Raw genomic sequence first — 21,404 nt, forward strand, 5'->3', positions numbered from 1 at the left:
GTTTAAGTTCCCTTTGATTAATTTGTTAATTGTCTTATTTGTGCATTAGCCATGTCACTCTTGTCCTATAGTTAGTTGTCCTTGGTCACAGCTCCTGTGGAACAAACATTCTGAAAACAATGCATGATTTCCTCAGAGTAATTATTGGAAAACAAAGAAGAGCAACGGGTGAAAGCCCAGATCCTTTATTTCCAATACGATCACAGGTATTTACAAAAAAAAAAAAAAAGAAAGAAAGAAACATTTCCCCAGACAGTGATTTATGAGCGTGCTCATCCGCAGGCGCGATATGCCTGGGAGCAGGCCAGCACAGTCGGGATGTATTACCACGACAGCGGTGGGACTCCAGGTGAGTAATTAACTTCTGACCCAGAGCACTGAAGACCCAAAAACAGTTGCTAGAATTTCCCTCATAATTTATGAGCAATCCATGCAATTCCCATTGCAAGCTTGGATCCCCTGCTGAACAAGCCCAGCTCTCCCTGATGCAGAAGCAGTGACCCCCCAGCAACTGCTGGACCATGTTGGCTGACCCTCTGAGTGCCACCTCTCATCTGACTTAGGGAGCCAGTGATAAATTACAGAGCTATAATCACGTAGACCCAAGAGCACCTCCACTCAGCCACAGCTGCACTGCGGGTCCCCTCACCGCCCCCACACCCCCGAGCCCACTGGCTGATGACTCTCATCATGTTCTGGTGATCCACACTCTGCTGCTGGGGCATATAAAGACAAGCAAGACAACCATGTGGATAGAGGGTCCCACAGTGAACCATGAGCATGTGCAGGCGACTGTGACCAAATGGCAGGCAGAAACGGGCGCAGGGCAGAGGCAGACCAGTAGCAGCTCCTGTGACCTCACACATGGACATTGGGCACACGGGAAAGTTCTCAAACAGCACCTGCAGCTGGGACCATAGCTGTCCCCTGTTGAGCTGTAAGAACTGGGATTTGAAGAGGTGAAGCAACCTTTGGCGGCTGTGAGCTGACACTGTGGTCCACGGTGCGGATGTGCATAGACAGTGATGACACAGTGCACAGAGCTGCTGCGTGGGGTTTCTCCATGGCTGGAATGGGGAAAGGCTACAGGCCAAAGGCTACAAGCTCAGCCCTCAGTTCTCAGGCCAGCACATTGATTCCCTACTGGCTGATACATCACTGAGAAGGTATCTTCAACTTCATGGAAGGAAGGGAGCTCAGTAATAGTAAGAGCGCAGGGATCCTATGAGGAAGAAGCAGAAATGCCCTCAGCTGTCTGTGAACCACACACATGCTGTGCCACCCTTGGCAGACCTCTCACTGCAGCTAGGCATCAGTGCAAATGAGAGGCTGGACACAGATGACTTTGCAGCTGCCCGTCACCCTGGAAGTCAAGGGCACATGCTTTTGCTTTGCTGTGCCTTCGCAGCGCTAGATGCAGAGCCTGCCATGCCCTCCCCTCTACACTCCAGCCCAGGCATGTGGAATTTCAAAGCCTATGAAGGTAGATGCATGCTTGCCATGTCCCTACTCTAATCACCAAGTTATAAAGAATGAGTGGACCTCAGAGGTTAGATACGAGGGTTATGAAAATTAACACTGCCAAGTTACTGGTAAACCAGCTGGTGTGATTCCACCCTTGCTGTTCAGAGTGGTGGTGGAGGGAAGAGGAGGGAGAGGAAGGTCACAGGGAAGGAGGTGAAGCAAGGACACCACTGGTGGCTTGTTAAGGCCATAAGAGAAAAATCAATCACTCCATGAAGGAAGTGGGGCTAAGGAAACTTCTTAAACATGGTTAGCAAAGGATGAAAATATGGACACAAATGTGAAGATTCCTCCCTGAACCAGAAGAAAGGCAGGAACCCAACAGCTAATCATCATGTGCTAGTGAAGAGACATCAGCCCTGAGCCAATGACCATGACCTCCTAAAGAAATTCATACCAAGGAGGCTGCACAAGGCCAGCATTTCCTGTACCTGACAGAAACACTGATAGACACCAACAGGCAGACTGTAAGCACAAATGTGAGCGGACGCACTATTTCCTTCCCCTCAATAAAACTAAGTGGCATTTGATGTCATAAAAAGAGAATTGGCTTCCCAAATTATTGACAGTTTGAATATTATAAAAACAAAATGAAACTGACCCTAGTACTCTGGAAAAACCATTAAATGACTGTTAATGTCCCATGAAAATCCCCTTGTATTGCCACATGATCAAAGGTCCAACCACCCATCACTCATCTCTTCCTAGAAATAGAGAAGAGATCTGAAAAACTAAATCCAGTGAACATTCACTCTGCATGCTCCTGCCCACTCCAGAGGACTCAGGAACAGATGGCCCTGGGACTGCTAAGGGAAAAACAGAAACAGAGCACTAAAGCACCTTCCAGGTGGCTCTAGAGCATGAAACTCTCGCAGCTGAAATAAGCTCAGAGGCAGGATCTCACTCCTTGTCTTTCATACTGGGGACTCTATGACTCTTGTGGTGACTGTAATAGCCGTAGAGCAGAAAAAAGAACATGCAGGTACAGCAGAAGCTGGAGTCAAAGGATTTGGGTCTTTTCACCTTGATTCAGGTCATTTGCCTCTCTGAGCCTGGACTTCCTCCTCTTGAAGATGAGGGATGGGTCTAGATGCTACCTTTGAGAGTGTGTCCCTTCTCCAACCCTCGGGAAAGGCAGGAGCCTGACCTGCGCTGCCCTCAGCTTGGAGGCCTGGTCATGAAGGTACTGCACCACTGCAGGGGGTCCCAGTTCACACAGCAGACTCGACGCTCACAAAAGCCCATGGAGCACTTGTCAGGGCCGGGGTCCTCCACTTTCTTTCTGATGAGGAACTCTTGATGCAGCCACTCCAGGCTGAAATCAGTCCCAGCAAGTCTTGTTGGCAAAATAATACTGTCAGCCTTTCCTTGGATCCTCGTAGCTGCATGGGTATTGAGCTAGGTCATATAATGTCCAACCAACCACTCAATGACACAACAGGATGAAGAATGGGTAGCATCACAAATTGGGGGGGGGGTCAGATTTTCTTCTTTAATGTTAGTATTTCTCAAAATGAATCCCACAGATTTTGGTACATATTATATGAAAAAATTAAATTTGATGTATGATCTCCTGGCTATCTCAAAGCACTGCAGCCTGTTTGATTGCGGTTCTCTAAGTGAAAGGGGCTTTTGTTTACTCTGCAAGCATTCCCAGGCGCTTCCTCCATGCAGGTAGCTCTCTCAGTGCAGGCAGCTCTCCCAGTGCCAAAAATAATGGGCACAGTTCTAGGGTAAGAAAGAGCACAGACTCCTACAGAGCATGGGGACACAAACACAGGGAAGAGTACTGTGGGGACAGAGGCACAGGGGCCTGGAGCCCCTGAGCTGGGCACCATGGCCAGGAACAGGTAGAAAAGCATGAGAACCTGGGGCACCTGGGCCCAGGGCTGGACAGGAAACAGATCATGGACAAAGCAGACTTAAACGGAGTCTGGAAGAGCAAAAGGAGCTCTGTAAGCAGGTCTGGAAGATAAACTGGAGAGGCAACTGATGCATCTCATGAGAACTTCAGGCCAAATTTTGTACAAATCAAGGGGAAGCCCTTGAGAAGCTTTTAGTCAAGTGAAGAGTGACTGGGTGAACCTGATCCATTTTCTATACTTCCTTTATAAGAAATATATACACTTTCCAAAATCTCAAAACAAAACAAAAAAAATCCTCCAGAAAAATCCCTAAGAATAGCAAATGCCATGCAGCTCCTTTTCACGGAAACAAACCCAGCACTCCAGGGAAGGATGGAGGGTGAGGATGGTCAGCATCTTCAAGGAATCATCCCCTCTGAGCAGCACCACCTGAGGGGTACATGGCCACCTCGCACATGTCCCACCAGCTCAGGGAGACCTGTGCCAGGGAAGGCTCAGGACCAGGCCCTGCTACGGATGTACCCCACGCAGTCTCAGTGCTTCAGGGATTCTGCATGGTCGTTGTCAGAATAAAACAATACCAAATTCTTCAATGTCTAAGTTCCAAAGGAGGAAACACTGGAAGCATGGCACAGTGAACTCCTTACTGCACTCATGCTGACCCTGTCAGCTTGCTCATTCTCATTCCCATTTCCAGTATATGCTTTTATATGCACCTCTTTTCTCTGCCTCATTTAAGAATAAGATGTTTAAGCATGCATCTTTTAATAAGTTATCGACATAATCGTAAGATAGGTTAATATGCTCTAAATATGTCTACTATATAAGAAACTGTTATTATAGAAATTCCGAAAACATACAAAATTATAAAGGGAATTCAAGTCATCCATATTTACAAGACATAGAAATAACCATAGTTAATGATTTATAATTTGTAAGAGCATAATGGAAGAATACTTTATTATTACAAAACATAACATTGTTTTATTGTTTTGATACCTTTTCATTTCTTTCATGTTAATTAACATGCCCTGTAATACCACTTTTATTATCTATGTGGTAGACGTGGACATACCATAGTCCACTCAGCCAATTCCTCACCATTGGCTCTATAGGACTGTCCTCAGTGTTGTTTTGCTACTATTATAAGCAGTCCTTCTAGGAACAGGATGATTCTTTCTATTAATAAAAATGTACTGCCCATAATCTTTATTGTATATATTCTCCTGATGCAAAAGGAAAAGCAAATTTCAAAAGCTAAAGACCAATTCTGTAGAGATAGGAAAACAAAACTTAAGAAAGGTTATCCTGGGGGCCACCATGGTTTAATTTCAACAAGGAAATTAGTAGGGACACACAAAATTCAGGATGCAAATCTCAGCCCCAAATACATTTTTCAACTGAGTTTCTTTTACATATTTATATAAAGATGGCTTAATTGGAAACATAGCCCTCTAAAATGCATTTCTCCGAAAATAAAACATTAATATTATAATTGTGCCAAACATGATATTAAATTATCAAGAGTCAACTGGGATTATGTTTATGAATCTAAGTTATAAAAATTTCAACATGTTCAATATTTAAAATTTTAATAAAATTGGAAGAAAGCAAAGATATTAAAAATGAAAATTTTTAGTAATGCTAGAAAAAAGAAACCCAAGAAAAAAAGGAGCAAATAATAATATGAGAAATCATGCAATTAAGTCAAACCCTGCCATCCAGTGTTAAGGATCGCCATTCACTTTACTTGGGAAGCATAGTCTTAACAAGTGCCAGGTGATAGCAGGATTTTAGGGACCATGCTTGCCACAATCAATTGTCTACCAGGAGCCAGCACTGAGTATCATAATGATAGGATTTTACTCACCCCCTCACAAAGAACCCCCGAGGCAACCTGGGCTTAGAGAGGTAAGCAGCTTGCTCACAAATAGCAAGTAGGGGAGCCAGATGTGCCCTCATCAGTGTCTCCAATGCCAGTGCTATGCACTCCCAGTGCAAGTGGGCAGACAATAGGAGCACCCAGGTCCAATGAGTGGGGCGTGGTGGCCATCTGGGCGGGGAAGTCGCTAAATCTCGATGCAACCTTTGCTAAATGGTTTCAAGTATCAGTAACTGTCTTACTAATAGGATAATCATTCCACAAAGCTCTAATTTTGCTATCTACAAATAAATTTTAGAATGAGATTCAGAAACATACCTACAGATATGCATGCCTCTTAGAAGTCTTAATGCTTTTCTATTCACAACTGTAAAATAGAACATTATCAATCCAATGAGAAGCAGTCCCTACACAGAAGAGTCAGGCTGGCCAAGCTCCTACTCATTGGCTGGCTTTGAAGATCCAGATTCCAGCAAAGGCAACCAGGAGGGACAGGAAGGTGTCAGAGCAGCAGCTTCAGAAGCCCTTGAACATGCTGGGAAGGAACAGCCCAGCCAGGCAGACCCAACTCTGCAGGCTGGGGGGCCATACTGCAGGAGCAGCTGGCTCTTCTCAGCCTGTCCACCTGGCCTGCCCTAGACACACACACCTACACATCACACATGCACTCACACCCGTGGGTGCTCTTTTGGCTAGGTGTTTACCATGCGAAATCCATCTGGAGTGTTAGTTCCCATAATGTGGCCTGAGCGCTCCTGGGTACCCATGACTCTCACCAGACCCTCAAAGGAACCAGGTTGTCTTGGGAAGGCCCGTGGAGGTGCATCATTTTTAGGACAGGAAAAGGCAAGTAAAGGGGAAGCAAACATCACTTGTCCATGCAGGAGAAGAAACCCACACAGGAATGTGTGGAAGTCAGATGCCAGCTGCCAGGCAGCTGTGTCACCCTGATACTGCCTAGCACTTCCCATTTCCACTAACCCAGCAATGCCCGGTAGTCACCACTGAACAGGTGTGACATGAGATATAAATTAAAGGATTGTAAAATGTGCAAGTAAAATGAGCCTGATGTTAAACAGAAAAGTCTAGTTACAAGTGGACAGCTACATCAACAATTAGTTGTATGACTATTTGTGTGGACACACACACACACACCCTCACTCACTTCCCATCTCAACATACACACGCATTGTCATCTGTGGGTGTATGTGCCTATCTGTATGAGCACCGGGCCTCAGCATGTGTCTGTTCACATCTGTGCTGGAACGCGGTGTGGCTCACCGTGGCTCGGCAGGGCTGCTGGCATCAGGGAACCCTGTTCTCTTCATCAGAAGCCATGTGAATAGGACAATCTGCACAACAGGTGGTACAGATTCAGGCACACCATAAATCAAATCATAGGTGAGTGTTCTTTAGCTTTCAGAATAAGTCTTTATGTTATGTACAACATGGGACAAAATACAGTACGACAACAAAAAATGTGACATAAAAATTCAATATTTTATCAGAGAAAATTCTTGAATCTCAAAAAATGCTCTTATTACTGCAATTCTGTGGGAGATAATCATTAAAATTTTAGGAGCCATTATGATTGTAAGAGCTTTGCTCCACCCCACTGTTCACCCATTCTTTGTTATGAATACATAAAGTATGGGCGTAAGGACTCTCACATTCGGGACATCTGAACGCCAAGGGCTGGCTGGCATCACCCTTTCTGTGCTGGAAGCTATCTTTGTGTGTTCTAAGCAACACAAATCCCTGTATTGAATGCTCCACACCAGACTGACTCAGTCACATCAGGATGTTCCCAGGTAACACTGTGAACCTGTCACCCTGACATGCAGCTACCTCACGCACTCCCTATTCCCTACTCTCTCCTGCACACATAAATGGTGAGCAGGAGTGACACCATGCAGTCTGTCGAGCACCCTCAACCACAGCTCTATACAGCCCAGTGCATAGGGCAGGGCTTCCCAGGGACCTCAGAGTCTGCCCAGGACCTCCCCGCTCTCTGCAAGCTGCATACAGGCAGCCGCCATTGACGTGCTTTCCAGAGCACATGACTAGATGAGGCCCTCTGCTGCCCCTATCCTGTCCAGCTCATCACTGGATGTGGTGCTTTCTCTTGACCAGTGCACGGCAGAAAGGCCTCTTCTGCTTTGCGGAGCCCCACAGCCACAGCCATCCCACAGTGCTGAGCCACGGTGCTCACGTGTGTCATTTAGAAGCATCTAGTGGCCCCACTAAGACAACAAATACTACAGTGACTACATGTCCATTAGCTTAAGGCACAAAATATCCAAAATAATAAATCATGCACCATTGTCCCTCCTCCTCCGTGTCCAGCAATCACGGACTTGGTTCTTTGGCCACATGCGTGCTGGCATTCCTGCCTTCACAGCAGTCGCTGTGCTACACCGACAGGTCCTGGGGATATAATGGTCAATAAAAAACAAATCCCATGGCCTTAAGGAGGAAGCTTCTTGAGCATAGTCAGCCTGGGGATTTCCCCATGCAATACCATCCAGTCGCGAAGACGGGTGAGCTGAGGGGTGGTCAAGAGTCTAGAGCGTGCTTTCAAGTCTTTTTCAATGACAGATAAAATCCAGACAGGGTCCTTCAAAAACACTTAGTAACTCAATAACCCTTTAGCAGGGTACCCACTTTCTTGGCAGGCACTGCACAAGATGCAGTCAGAAAGAAGAGGGCCCCTGGGAAGCAAGCCAGTACATAGTGCTCACCCAGTAAATGCCCAGGGCATCCGAGCTGCTTCCATGGCTTCTCAAAGTTAAAAGGGCCACATTTGGTGACAGTTACAGGAAGGGGTGGAGAAGCAGCCCCTCCGCCTTTGCTAAAAGGTGACATCTACTCCCTATTCCCTCATTTTGAGTCCTAAACAGGGCAAGTCAGGTGCGGATGGTGCACACTTGTAACCCCAGAGGCTTGGGAGGCTGAGCAGGAGGATGGCAAATTCAAGGCCAGCCTCAGCAACTTAGTAAGACCCTGTCTCAAATAAAAAATAAAAAGGGCTGTTGGTATGTCTGAGTGATTAAGCAACCCAGTTCAAGCCCCAATACAAAAAAATAAATAAAAAACAACCCCACACAGGGTCAACCACGGCTATATCACGACTTAACATCAACAAAATTATTTCCACTGCAGGCATTTTACTTGTTTGGGGAAATTCAGTTATTCAAAACCAGTCTAGAGTGAGGCACTGGACGTCACAGCACTATGGAAGGCAGCCTCCAGCTAGGAGCTAATGTCTGGGTGTCTGGCCCCAGGCCCAGGCCCTACCTGTGTGGCTCCGGATGTGGACCCTCAGTGTCCCGCTGCTGGCGAACTTCTGGCCACAATATGGGCAGACCTTCTCCTTTTCTCCTGTGTGTGTCTGAAGGGAAGGGAGACAAGTAGGAAGAATTAGGGCTGATTAAGTGTCTCTGACAATAGTAAATCCTTATTTTCCAGGATTATGTTTCATAAAAATGATTTAAAATCACAATGAGATTTAAACAATTTATCATGGATATTCCCATGGGTTCAAATGAACCCTCAGAATTGTGTGTTAGTGTTAATTTGAAAACAGTTCTGTAGTTCACTTTTTAAGGCTTTATGGAGCACCCACCTAAATGTGATGAAGTTATAGGAAACCACGTAAATGAGCAAAACTTAGAGCCAGGAGGGGCAAATGCACCCACACTGCCAAGACCACTCCTGGAAGCACCTCCTACATTCTGTGTGCATTTAACTCTTGAGGACAAAATTAATATCAATAAAGCCATCTGTTACTTAATTATGATTATCTGGAATGATTTTACTGCAAAGCAGAAAGGGACACAGATCTTATGAGATCTCAAGCCAGCAGGTGTTAACTAAATATAGTCAGTGTGAAGCCCTGCTCTCAGTACCTTTCATCCACGCACAAGACCTTCCCACCAAGAGAAGTGAGTGGTGTCCTCAAAAGTGAGTGGCAACCAATGTCTGTAATTTAAAGCAAAGAGACCGTTCTGGAAAGTAGAGGTATGAAAGTTGGACCCCTCTCATCAGGAGACCAGTTTTTCCACCAATATCAAAACATATTGTTCCAATACATGAGAGGTGAAAGCCCTCTGTCAGACCCCAGTGTTTCTCATGGGAAGGCTGGAGGGGAGGCATGGAATTCCTGCAGGTATCTGCACGCGGTCTCTGAGACAATTTTCAGTGTGTTTTCCCAATGATAACCTAACAATTAAAAAGCAGGGAGTGAACCAACTGGGCTACCATCACCGAGCAGAGCTTCCGGACCTGAGCCTGCATCTGCTCTCCTGCAAATTACTGGCAGGTACTGCTACGTGCATTGCCGTGGACCAGCCAAAAGGGAACAGGAAAGGGGTTTTTAATGGAATGTTCTCAGAAGGGAAACGGGGGAGAGCGGAAGAGACAGCAGACACTTTGCCACCTGGCCACCCCAAAGGACTGACACAAACACACTTCCATCTTTCAATCAATTAGTTACTAACTCTAACATAATTAGTTTCATGTCCTATTGGTATTTAATTTGCAAATTACATGATGGTATAAAAAGATGTATTGAAATGTGCACAATTGGGTTTGTGATTTTTAAAATGGCTATAAACTAAAATACCTTATTAACATTAGATAGCTCAGTCCTGCACAACTGTTTCCCTTGAAAGAATTCATACTACAAGCAAGTTGGAGAAACAGCCTCATCAGCCCCGTACCCACCAAAGGTGCCATCTGCAATGGCACCCTTAATTCTGCAGGTGGCAGGTACTTGACTTTCTCTCTCACCAAAAGTCCTGCCTGTGCACTAGGGGAGAGCCTTTGCCTGGCACCTTGGGCCCATGTTGAAGGAAGGAGGAGCCGACCTACAACAGACCTGTCTTCTCACGCCCCGCAGTGGGCAGGGGACAGCAAGTCCTCCCTGGGCAGTTTGAGGTCCTCTGGAAAGCACACATCTGCTATTATCACCCTGGCTGCTCAAACAGGAGGTGGCCCGCTAACTGTGGCATCTCCATGAGACCCCAGCAATTTTGCTGCCATGACATCGACTCACTATTCAGTTACATGTTACATGTGCTGAAATCCCAGATAATATGGAAGGTTTCAAACTAGACACTAAGGCTGCATCAATAAAACAAACTAAAATATTTTTTCTTTTAACTAAAAAATGTATCTTATCATTAGCAACAGAATCTTCTTAGACACCTTAAGACACTGAAAGTACAAAACTCAACTACCTGAAATGTGCCTAAGAAAGCCTAGAAGCCTCTTACTGTAACCTTGGAGGAACATGCCGTGTACTCATAAGAGATGAAAGAGAGCAACGTACTGTTACAACACACCACTAAACCAGTAAGGGTCATTCCAAGTGAATTTGGGGACTAAATAAAGACACAGACACAGACACAGAAAGCACCTTTTCTTTGGGTTCAGTGACACTCCTAAGCCACAGCTCCCACAAGGGGAGCAAGGCAGGCAAGAAAGAAAGACAGCACACCTCGAACCTGGGTTTTATTGGGAGAAGCCATTCAAATGAGGCAAGGGGTCAGGTTTCAGGGGGTTGAGTCTAGCTTCCTGATGTCTGCTGACAGCTTGGAAGGCCACACCCATCTCATGTGCTATGTGATGATCAAAGGCAGAATAAGCAAAAGGGACACCCACGTGCATAGCCCAGACAGAGCAGCATCGTTAGTCCAGTCCACTTTGTGTTCAAGATGCACACAGCTCACACACAGCCCATGGCTGGCTCGCCACAACGCACCTCTGTGTGATGGTGTGCTAGCAGACAACAGCAAGATCACCCTTCAAAACCCATTCTTATTTTCCTCACTTACCACAAAAAAAATTTTTAAACTGTAAATACATGCAAAAAAAGTAATGCATCCAAAAAGCTTCATTACCCTTGAACATTAGAGACATGGAAGAGACAGCTGCTCAGGTCCGTCCTTCTGAAGGGGCCAGGTTAAAGACAGGCCCCAAAGTCCTACTCAGGGGGCCACATCTCCAACTCTCTTGGTAGCATACTTCAGTCATTCCTGAGCTCAACATTAAAACCTTTAACTGCATTTGTTACAAAATGAATTTTGCTATTTCAAAAGTGTACTTTAAATGCATGTTTTCAACAAATGGAAAACAAACTATTGACATGCTTGAGGTACCATGCAACTAGCGTGAGGCAGATCACACCATCCCCACATTGCTCTGAGTAAGGCACCACCTTGTAGGAGCTGAGCAAAGACTTATGAAATCCCTGTCCTTGTCAGGAACCTCCCTGTGCCCTAGAGAGTGAAGACAAAGGGCCAGGCCAATCCAGGAAGGCCCAGTCTAATTACTTCAATTATTCCCAACACAATCTGAATTACTTGGGAAAAAAGAAACTTACTAAGGAAAAATGCATAGTTTTAAAAGAAAAAAAATCTACATTAACCCCCAAATGTATAAAAATGGATAAGCTCCTACTCACTGAATATCTGTACAACCCACTAATCCACACAGCCAAGGGTCACGTAGAATCTACTTCTGACTCTGAGCTTCCTTCATGGAGAAAACACGTCTATTCTGAAAAATGGGAAAGCTACGTTTTCTGAGGAGGTGGTATAAACCTGTTGTCTTGTTGGAACAGCTGAGGGGTGGGGGGAACTGGCCTGCACCCACAGAACTCTACCCTGGGGAGGCTTCCACTCACCTTCTTGTGGCTTCGGAGCACAGATGGTGTGACGAAGGCCTTGTTGCACAGCTCACAAATGTACTTCTTGTGTCTCTCGTGGACCACCTGGACGTGGACATTCAATGTGTCCTTCCTTTTGAAGGTGGCCTCACAGTGGTGACACTTAAAAGTCCTCTCACCTGGGAAACAGAGTCAAATGACAGAACCAGGAACAGGCAGGGCCCCATTACCCCCTACCAAGTTCCTTTGTAGCTCTGGCAGTTTCTCGTAACCATGAAAGCTCACTGTATGCAGCAGCTCCCATCCACCTGTACTGATTCACTTGGTGGCTGCAGAAAGTCCCCATGACCCGAGGAAAGCCCTGGAACCTATATTGTCAGTTTCCTCCACTGGAAAACATGGGAGTGACTCAGCTGATGCTCCACAGGGAGAGCGAACACACTTTAAATATGCATCTCCAGTTGGCATGCTCAGCTTGGGTGAAGGAGACCCTGGCAGTGACATGAGGCCACTGTCCAGCAAGGCCAGTGGCTTGGCCCCTCCCACACTCCCCTCAAAACACCCCATGTGGGCTAATGAGAATGATTTCAAATGAATTCAGGAGCTGGAAAGATCTTAGAAGTAAAGGAAAAAAAAACCCAAGATCACTGCAAGGCATTTTTATTGAACTATCAAATGAATCAAATTATTGGTTCCCATACAAACACTTTACCAAGTTACACCAAGGAAGTTCTGACCTTCTTCATATTTGACTTCTTTGTCTTCATCAGATGAGACTGTCTTATTTATTTTGTCAGATTTGTTTATCTTTAGTTTATCAGATTTTTTTCCCCTCCTAATACCTAGAAGTTAGTAAGCAACCTTTCCTGGTTTTCAATATACAAGAAAACGGCAAAAATTTCCAAAGTAATAAGATAATGGTTTAATATTTTGAGCCAGAATGCAGAGGCCAGTTTCTAACATCAGCCTTTGTGTTTTGAATTTTCATGTTGTGTGAGACAAGACAGACCTAGTGTTTGGTCCTCTCTATTCCGCTTGCTCACGCCAAGCCTTCACTGACGGCTACCTTCCCCTTCAAACATCAAGGTGCCTCTCCTGACAGATGGCACTGGGCAGCTTCAGGAAGCCTCTCAAAAGGTGCAGAAGGTGCCGAGGACATCACAGAAAAGACATGGCACACAGAACCCACCCTTATTTCTCAAGATGATAAGAATCAAATGCCTTGCTATTATGAAAAACAAAATTTCATTTTGCCACAGAAAAATATCCCAAGCATCACAACAAATTTGGCTGTATAAATCTTAAAATGAGGCTCACTTCTTCAAATCCCTATCTTAGAACCCATTAATCTCATTTGCAGCTCCTTCTCTTAGACTAAGCAAGAGTGGAACAGGCAGCAGCTGCTGCTGTCCCACAGGGTGGTCGTCCTCTGTGAGGGAGTGGGAGCTGTGCTGGAGGTTCCCACAGAGCCTGGGGTGGGGCAGGTCTGAGAGCCTGGGAGCTCTCCAGGGAGGTGACACACATCCTCACCCCACCTCAAGGCACTTGCAAGCCTCTGTCTTCACCACTTTTCATCATAGACACCTGAACTTGACAGAGAAATTCCTTCCAGGACAAAGCTGATGTCCTATTGTCCCAGAAACTCAAGGCTTCCACAGTATCAGGAACTTGCCATGTGCTCAGGGTTTTCAACTGATAAAGGGTCTCAAGTTAAAAGAAGTGTAAATATTCCCCACACTGCGCACTGTTTTCTAGTTTCTGATGTGCTAGTGCAGTGCATCTCTGGAGCAACACCCTGCTGTCAGAGACCCCACTCAGGCCTGCTTCCTTAGTCTCAGTAGTCTCCATTCCTCTCAAATTAAGGTTCTAGATTATGCCAAATACAGTGGCACATGCCTGTAATCCCAGTGGCTTGGGAAGCTGAGGCAGGAGGATCACAAGTTTAGTGAGGCCCCAAGCAACTTAGTGAGACCCTGTCTCAAAATAAAAAAAAACAAAACATGCTGGGGATGTGGGTCAGTACTTAAGTGCCTCTGGGTTCAATCCCCAACCTCCCCCTCTAAAATCCAATGTGCACTGTGATCCTCTCCAAATTTAAAGTCTATAAGTTGGTCAAATCATGTCACTATGCCCATGCTTTAAAGAGGCATGCCTGCTTAGGGGTAGCCTGACACGTGTGAGGCACTGGGTTCAATCATCAGCACCACATAAAAATAAATTAAAGGTATTGTGTCCATCTACAACCAAAATAAATTTAGAAAAATTTTCTAAAATAGAGGCAGACCTGCTTTCTTATTCGACACAACTGAGAGGGAAAGGATGTCTTGAAAACAAAATTCAAAGCTCCCCCACTGAGTCTGAGACTCACTCTATATACAAACTATAAATCCGTGGAAGAAAAGACAGAAAATGAAGTACCTCACAAGACAACTGATCTTACTGTGGGGAAGAACGTCATGACAGAGGAAGTAAAGGTGAGAGGCAGGACTGCCAGTCGTCTCCTGTTCAGGAACAGATGCCCTAACCACGCACGGCTGGGCTTCTGGGAGGCCCAAGATCCCCAGGGCTCTAAGAACAGGCTGGGAAAGCCCCTCTGCTCCCCACTGTCTACACAGGCACTTACTGGTGTGTATCAGCAGGTGTCTCTGCAAGGAAAAGGGTGTCCGGAACAAAGCTTTGCACTCCTCACACTGGAAGGGCCTCTCCTGGGAGTGGGTCTGCAGAGGAGAAACATCAGAGTCAGGAGAAGGGCGGACCAGCGGTCACTGCAGAGCAGAACAGGGAGGCACAATGCCAAGGGGTGGAGAGGAAGGAGTGGGGGTCCCGGCTCTTGCAGCACCATTCTCCCGACACTCAAACATGGGGCTGTGCACACAGGCACAAAACAGGCACACCATCGAACCCTTACATTAATTAAAAATGTGATAAATAGCCAATAAAATTGCTCCTGCTATCTTAAGTTGCTAATCTGAATATGATAACTTCCCTGGTTCTACTCTGCAGAGTGAATGGTGGACGCCGCCCCTCAAGACTCAACCTCCTGTAGCCAGGTGTGAACTACACTGGGACACTCTGGCCCTCTTCCCCTGAGCTGAAGCTTCCCTGAGTGATTCCCAGCCCTCAGCAGGCAGGCCTCAGTGCTGCCCATCCCCATGCTACACCGGGGAAGGGGATATGCTCTGATTAAGCCTATTTGACAGCTGCTAGATATTTAGCTTGTGTCAAATGCTAGGTGAACACCTCATAGGAATCACTTCAATTAATTCCAACCGCAACTGGACAAATGAAACGCTGCTGTTGTCACCATTTTACAGAGAAAAAAGGAAGGCTTGAAAGGTGTCATTAACTATCCAAGATCAAGCAGTGTGGAGGCACAGGCACACGGGAAGTAAGGGCACACTGATAAGCAGCAGCAGGGCAGGCCCCCATCAGATCTCAAACCCAGAGACAGAGACACAGGGCAGCTTCCCGCCCCTGCTTTCTGTTCCACGCAAGATAAGCCCACCGGGCACACCGTGTGAAAGGAGGTTCATTCTGCCATGGATGGCAGGATGAGAAGGGCCATAATTTCGAAAGAAAAATAACTGAACTAGACTCTTATTACAATAAAGGAGAGCACCTGAGTTCTGTGATATATGTGGTACAAAAATACAGAGAATACTTTTTTAAAGTCACTTTATGCACACCAGATTGCTTAAAATTTTCATAGCTTAATGGCCAGTCTAAAACACAAGATCCAAGCATCATCTATTAACACAACATTGGTAATAAAGTGATTACTACACTGTTTTCAGTTGTGAAAAATATAAAGGATGGAAGAAATGGACATTAAAGGTAAGGATAAATAAAAAAAAATCCAATGTATTCTTTAGCCACAGAATTCTTTAGCACCAAAGTTAAAATGAAAGCATGGAAACAGATGAATGGAACACAGCACTAATGAGGAGTTTTCCCTGGTTACACAGAACATGTGAACACCCAGGACAGGAGTGGGCGCTGCTCTCCAGGGAACAAGCCCAACCGCTAGCTGAAGGGCTGGGAGCCGCCCTGTGGACATTCAAGGACAAGGCCAGGCCTGTTCTCACTCCTTACATTAAGATTCACACGGATCCAGCTCACTTTAAGAACAAAACCTAAAGGTGCTGGAAGAAAGTATGAATGGATTTTTAAATAACTTTTGAGTGGAGAAAGGCTTTGTAACCATGGTAGAGAATCAGGTGTTCAGATAACAGTAATAAATGAACTCAAAACTGCAAAGTGAGACTATTCAGTGACAGGCAAAGGAAATATCTGCAGCAGAAAATAAGAGCTTGATGTTGCGAATGCCGAGAGCTATGCATAGCAGCAAGGAGAGGTGAGCTCCAGAAGAACGTCAGCAGCCAGCTCGCTCCAGGTGGCCCTGGAACAATGCTTGTCACATGATGCCATCTGTCTAGGCTGTGTACCTCGGGGCACTGCGTGCTGGTTCTGGCTGTGATGACAGGGAAACATCAGCAAAGAGAAAAGACATAGTTCCTGCTACCCTGGAGTGGGTCGCTGGTGGGGAAAGAGCATGGGGAGTGACCTGTCAGGGAGAGATGCCTGCATGGAGAAAGGGCAGGAAGAGGTTTGATGGCCAGCGCTGCAGTCAATAGGCTGGGACTCTGCAGGGAGGCCAGCAAGGGCAGGGGTCTAGGCCCAGGTGGGAAGCAGCCAGGGGGCCCGCCTGGTGCAGCACAGGAAAAGCAGGGAAAAAGGAAGACCCACAGAGGACCAGGGGGAGGTAGAGATGAGGCATGTAGGATGTGCTCTGCCAAGAGAGACTATGGTGTCCAGGGTTTGGGCAGCTGAGTGGCAACTCTTGCTTCACACTTAACAGAATGCCATGGTGACCGTGTTGGGAACAGGACACGGGGACCACAAAGAGCAGGAAAACTGGAGAAGAGTGGCAATAAACCAGCCAGTGGGGCTACCACTGAAGGTCCACAAGCATGTGCATGGCAGGGTGCCATGTGTCCTGGAGAAGGAGGAGGCTGCAGGGAGGGATAAGGACACAGAGGGAGCAGCATGACTTTAGGGTCTGCAGCCAAGTCATGCAGCCATGGATAGCCACTAGCAGACATGAGGGCCAGCAGGCACCAAGTGTGTCCACGTGAAGACCAGCAGTCCATCTGGCCAAGTTCAGGTGTCTAGAAGGCAGGAAAACACTTCCAGTATGGACTACAGGATTCCAAGGTGTCTACACTACACATGGTACTAATATTTAATTCTCAAATACAATGAAAAAGTGGAAAATTAGAAGCAAAGATAGTATCCTGGCTGCCAAACACGAAGAAAAAAGGCATCTTTCAGGGCTGGCTGAAAGTGGGGCCGTCTCACGTGCTGTACCGGGGCTGCCGGCCTTCTGGGGGCAGGGTAGCACTCTGCACCAAAGGACAAACACACACCCCACCTAGCCAGCTGCCTCTGCAGAAACACATCTGACAAGTGTTCAAACAAATTTTTACAAAAGGAAAATGCCTCAATGCCCACAAAAGATGTAAATGTGGTTAATTAAATTATCGTGGAACTCAAAATTGCAAACTGAGACTCTTTAGTGACAGGCAAAGGAAATATCTGCAGCAGAAAATAAGAGCTTGATGTTGCAAATGCTGAGAGTTCTGCTTAGCAGCGAGGAGAGGGGAGCTCCAGAAAAACAATAGGAAAACAGTCACAAAACTAGTAAAAATAACTAAAGATAAAATTATGATTGTACTTTTCCTTTATTTAATAAGGAAAGTCATCTGTAACATGTTTTGAGTGTCAAAAGTAGAAGTCAAACATTATGCTTGGAGGACCACACTCTGTACACTCTATAGAGATGGAGCCCAGGGAGGGCTCTGTAGAACACCTAGGAGGGCTGGGAGCAGGAGGCGGCTGTTGCTCCACACAGTATTTGCATTCTTCTTATACCTTTTTATTTATTTACTTATTTTTGATGTTTGGACTTTTTACAGTATATAGAACTATTACCAAAAGATTTTTTTTTTTTTTTTAGAGTATTCCACCTGAAACACGGGATTGCTTTGATCTTCCAAACACACCATATTCCCTCCTGATCAGTCTTCTCTTTTTCCAAATCTAGGACAAAGAAATCCTATGAAATTATTTCTCAGTGAAGGCCAGCAGTACATCTTAGGCAGCCCACTAGCAGCAGGCAGACGGCAAGTAACTGCTCTTGTCAAGAACCATCCAGCAGCACCACAAGCTGGGCCGCAGCACCTGTGGGAGAGCAGGCACAGAACTGGTGCTGGAGGGACATGTGAGAATGGAGGTAGCACAATGCTGGCACATTGAAAGGAGAGAACTTTCGTGTCCAGCAGAAGGTATTTAAATTGAAATTAATTTCAATTTTAATTGAAATTAAGCTTTTTTAGAAGTGTCTAATCCTTGAGTTTTTCATCTATAATGAGTGCCAAACTTTCCACTGATTTATTATCAGAAGATCCTATGATAAGCAGCAGAACATCCCTGTTCAGGCGCCAAGTCCCTGGTGATACCACATCTGCCAAGGTGACAAATGAACTAGCCCTGGGCGAGTTCTATGAAACCTATCTCTTCCTATGCCAGCTATTGCAATGCACCAAGTTTGATGACTATTCCAGACGTAGAAAATGCTAGGAAATATGCAACTGTTGGGATGTCACAGAATGCTTCAGGAGGTCTTTCCCATAGTGTATAATAATTAGAAGATTAGTACCTTTCTAGTCACACAGCTCAAACATTTATTTCATGATGGTAGAATAAAATTTTTATCAGCACTATTCACCATTAAAAATTACAACCCTGGAGCTAGGGCTGGGGATCAGTGGTAGAGCACTCCCTACTATGCATGAGGCACCGGGTTCAATCCTCAGCACCACATAAAAATAAAATAAAGATACTGTGTCCACCTAAAACAAAAAAATAAATAAATTTTTTTAAAAAATTACAACCTCGACTTTCAATAATATGTACTACTCCACAGTAACAATATTTACTGTTAGTGGCATTTTTTTCCTTGGGCTATCTGTGTTGCAGGAGAACAATCACAAGACTAGTAAAAATAACTAAAGATAAAATAAATTTGGAGCAAATATATATTTGTTACAAATATTCTTTTTAAAAAGGAGTTTTGCTGGAGAAGATGTTTTGTTGGTGAAGACCCATATCATAAGCACATTACTATCCCACTGAGCCCCATAATGAGCCTAAAGCTATATAAATATGTGCTATCTGGCTGTTTACACAGATTGTGGATCAAAATTTTACTGTCAAATTTATAAATGGCTACTTTAAATGGCCTCCTCCTCAGAAAACTAAATTGAACTGAGAAAGATAATGAGAAATACACAAGTTCCTGCAGTAAGGAGCCGCTCATTCCACACTGCGGAGTTGGGAGTGCGTTCCAGTGGTGCTCCCACAGAAGCACATCCTTGCACAGCCAGCCCAACAGTCCCTGCCCGAGAGCTAGAACCCCATTTCATACACCCCACATTCTCTAGTGTGCCCCGAGCAGGGCAGGGGATTCACCAAGAAGAGGAACAGCAATGGGCTATCAGAGCAGCCTGGGAAGGAAGCAGCTTAGACCCGCCCAGGGAGTGCCCCTCCATGGCACTTTCAGGACTCTGATCCAGGACATTTCAACAAGCCCCGCTTGGACCACACGTGGCCTCTAGGGGGTGAGCACCATGACTTCCAAGTACTGCCTCTTTGTGACAGCCACCGTAACCACAGCTAATGTAGATCCACACAGAAGCTCTTTGAATGGATGCACACAGGACCTGAGGACGTCACACAGCTGTGCAGGTAACAGACATCTCTGGCTTCCACTCTTGAAGGAACAGGGCTCAACTCATCGCAGCATCTGAAGAGCAGAACTTTCTGCATGACACAGGCATCTGTGTTATGGTTCACAGTGATGGCGCCAGCCCTCCACTGGATAGTTTGTCTAGGCAGCACGCCTCAGATTCAGATTCATGTGCCATCCATGGACAATCACGTTTAGGTTCCCAAACCAGCACACCAACAGCACTGAAGCAATCTCTGTCCTGTTGAAAACACTGACCTTCCAAATATTAATGCCAATTCTTGAAAAGGAAATTATTTCCTATATAAGTCCCTGGAGTTTTTACAGATACTAAGATGATAATATTTGGTGAATATTCGATCAGGTGAAAATAGAACACACAGAGAGAAAGAGAGAGAGAGTGTGTGTGTGTTTGTGTGTGTAGTATGTGTGTAGTGTATGTATATGTGTGGTGTGTGTGGTGGGGAGGTGTGGTGTACATTTTGTGTGTATAGTATAGTGTATGTATGTGTATGGTGTAGTGTATGTATGAATGTGTGTGGTGTATGTTTATATGTGTGGTATGGTATGTGAGTAGTACAGCATATATATGGTGTAGTGTATGCGTGCAGTATAGTGTGTGTGTAGTGTATGGATGCGTGTATGGTGTGGTGTATATATGTGTGGTATAGTGTTTGTGTTGTATATGTGGTGTGGTGTATGTATATGTGTGGTATAGTGTGTTGTGTGTGTGGTGTGGTGTGGGGGGGTGTGGTATGGTGTTGTGTGTGCGTGGTGTGGTGTGTGTATATGTGTGGTATGGTGTGTGTGGTGTGGTGTGTATGGGGGGTGTGGTATGGTGTGTGTATAGTGTAATATGTATGTGTGTGTGTGTGTGTGTGTGATGTAGTGTTGTATGTGTATGGTATGGTGTGTGTGTGCGTGCACACACATGCATGATCAAGTCACCCCCCCAGTTTGCTCAAGTGTGGCCGCTGCCCAAGGACACATTCCCTCTTACTGTGCTAAGCCCCACCATGATCTCTTGCTCTTGCTAAATGAAGTTTTCTCAATCCTCTCATTTAATCTTCTAAGGACAGAATGTGGCAGGGAGAGGGATCAGCCCTGCTGTGGAACTGCAGATGGACATGGGTGAAATGGAACATCCAGGGCTGAAAAATGAAGTTGCTGACCACAGAGAAACATGAACCATGGTTTAATTTCTTGCTTTTTCTGCACAAAATGAAAAACAATGGCCTGCCCATTTATGAACCTACTCATGCACAGGGGAAGTGTCTACATGAAGAACTTTGTGAAACAGGTTGTTTTTACTATAGGCTACCCATCTCCAGGAAGATGGAAAGGAAGGCGTAGCAGTCTGCTTGTCAAAAGTAACCTGCCTGAAACACCACAGGAGAGGGTGCTCACAGAGAGGAACCACAAATATCCTCCCTAGCGGAAATTTAAACACTCTACAAATTGCAATTAATAAGACAGTAGGATGTTGCAAAACAGAATGGAATCCAAAAATAGGTTTTTTGTACTTTAGGAGTTTTATACATCAATATTTCATTCTATTCCTAAAAATAATAAGCTCTGGAGGGTTAAAAAGCCAACAAAAACAGGAACTGGTATAACTTTTAAAAACACTGATAAATATTAGCATAATCTTGGAGC

At 45.4% G+C, this 21,404-nt stretch overlaps 1 protein-coding gene across 1 annotated transcript in view; it reads right to left on the minus strand.

The window, feature by feature from the left end:
- The window catches only part of Prdm5 (PR/SET domain 5), a 134,022-nt gene that overhangs the window by 41,806 nt on the left and 70,812 nt on the right, over positions 1–21,404 (minus strand). The window contains exons 10-12 of the mRNA XM_077803368.1: positions 14,565–14,658; positions 11,960–12,120; positions 8,569–8,662 (exon numbers count right to left, since the gene is read on the minus strand). Of these exons, the coding sequence (XP_077659494.1) occupies positions 8,569–8,662; positions 11,960–12,120; positions 14,565–14,658 (349 nt within the window). The remainder of the gene's footprint in view (positions 1–8,568; positions 8,663–11,959; positions 12,121–14,564; positions 14,659–21,404) is intronic.

Source organism: Urocitellus parryii, chromosome 10 (genome assembly GCF_045843805.1).
Source record: "Urocitellus parryii isolate mUroPar1 chromosome 10, mUroPar1.hap1, whole genome shotgun sequence".
Taxonomy (NCBI): domain Eukaryota; kingdom Metazoa; phylum Chordata; class Mammalia; order Rodentia; family Sciuridae; genus Urocitellus; species Urocitellus parryii.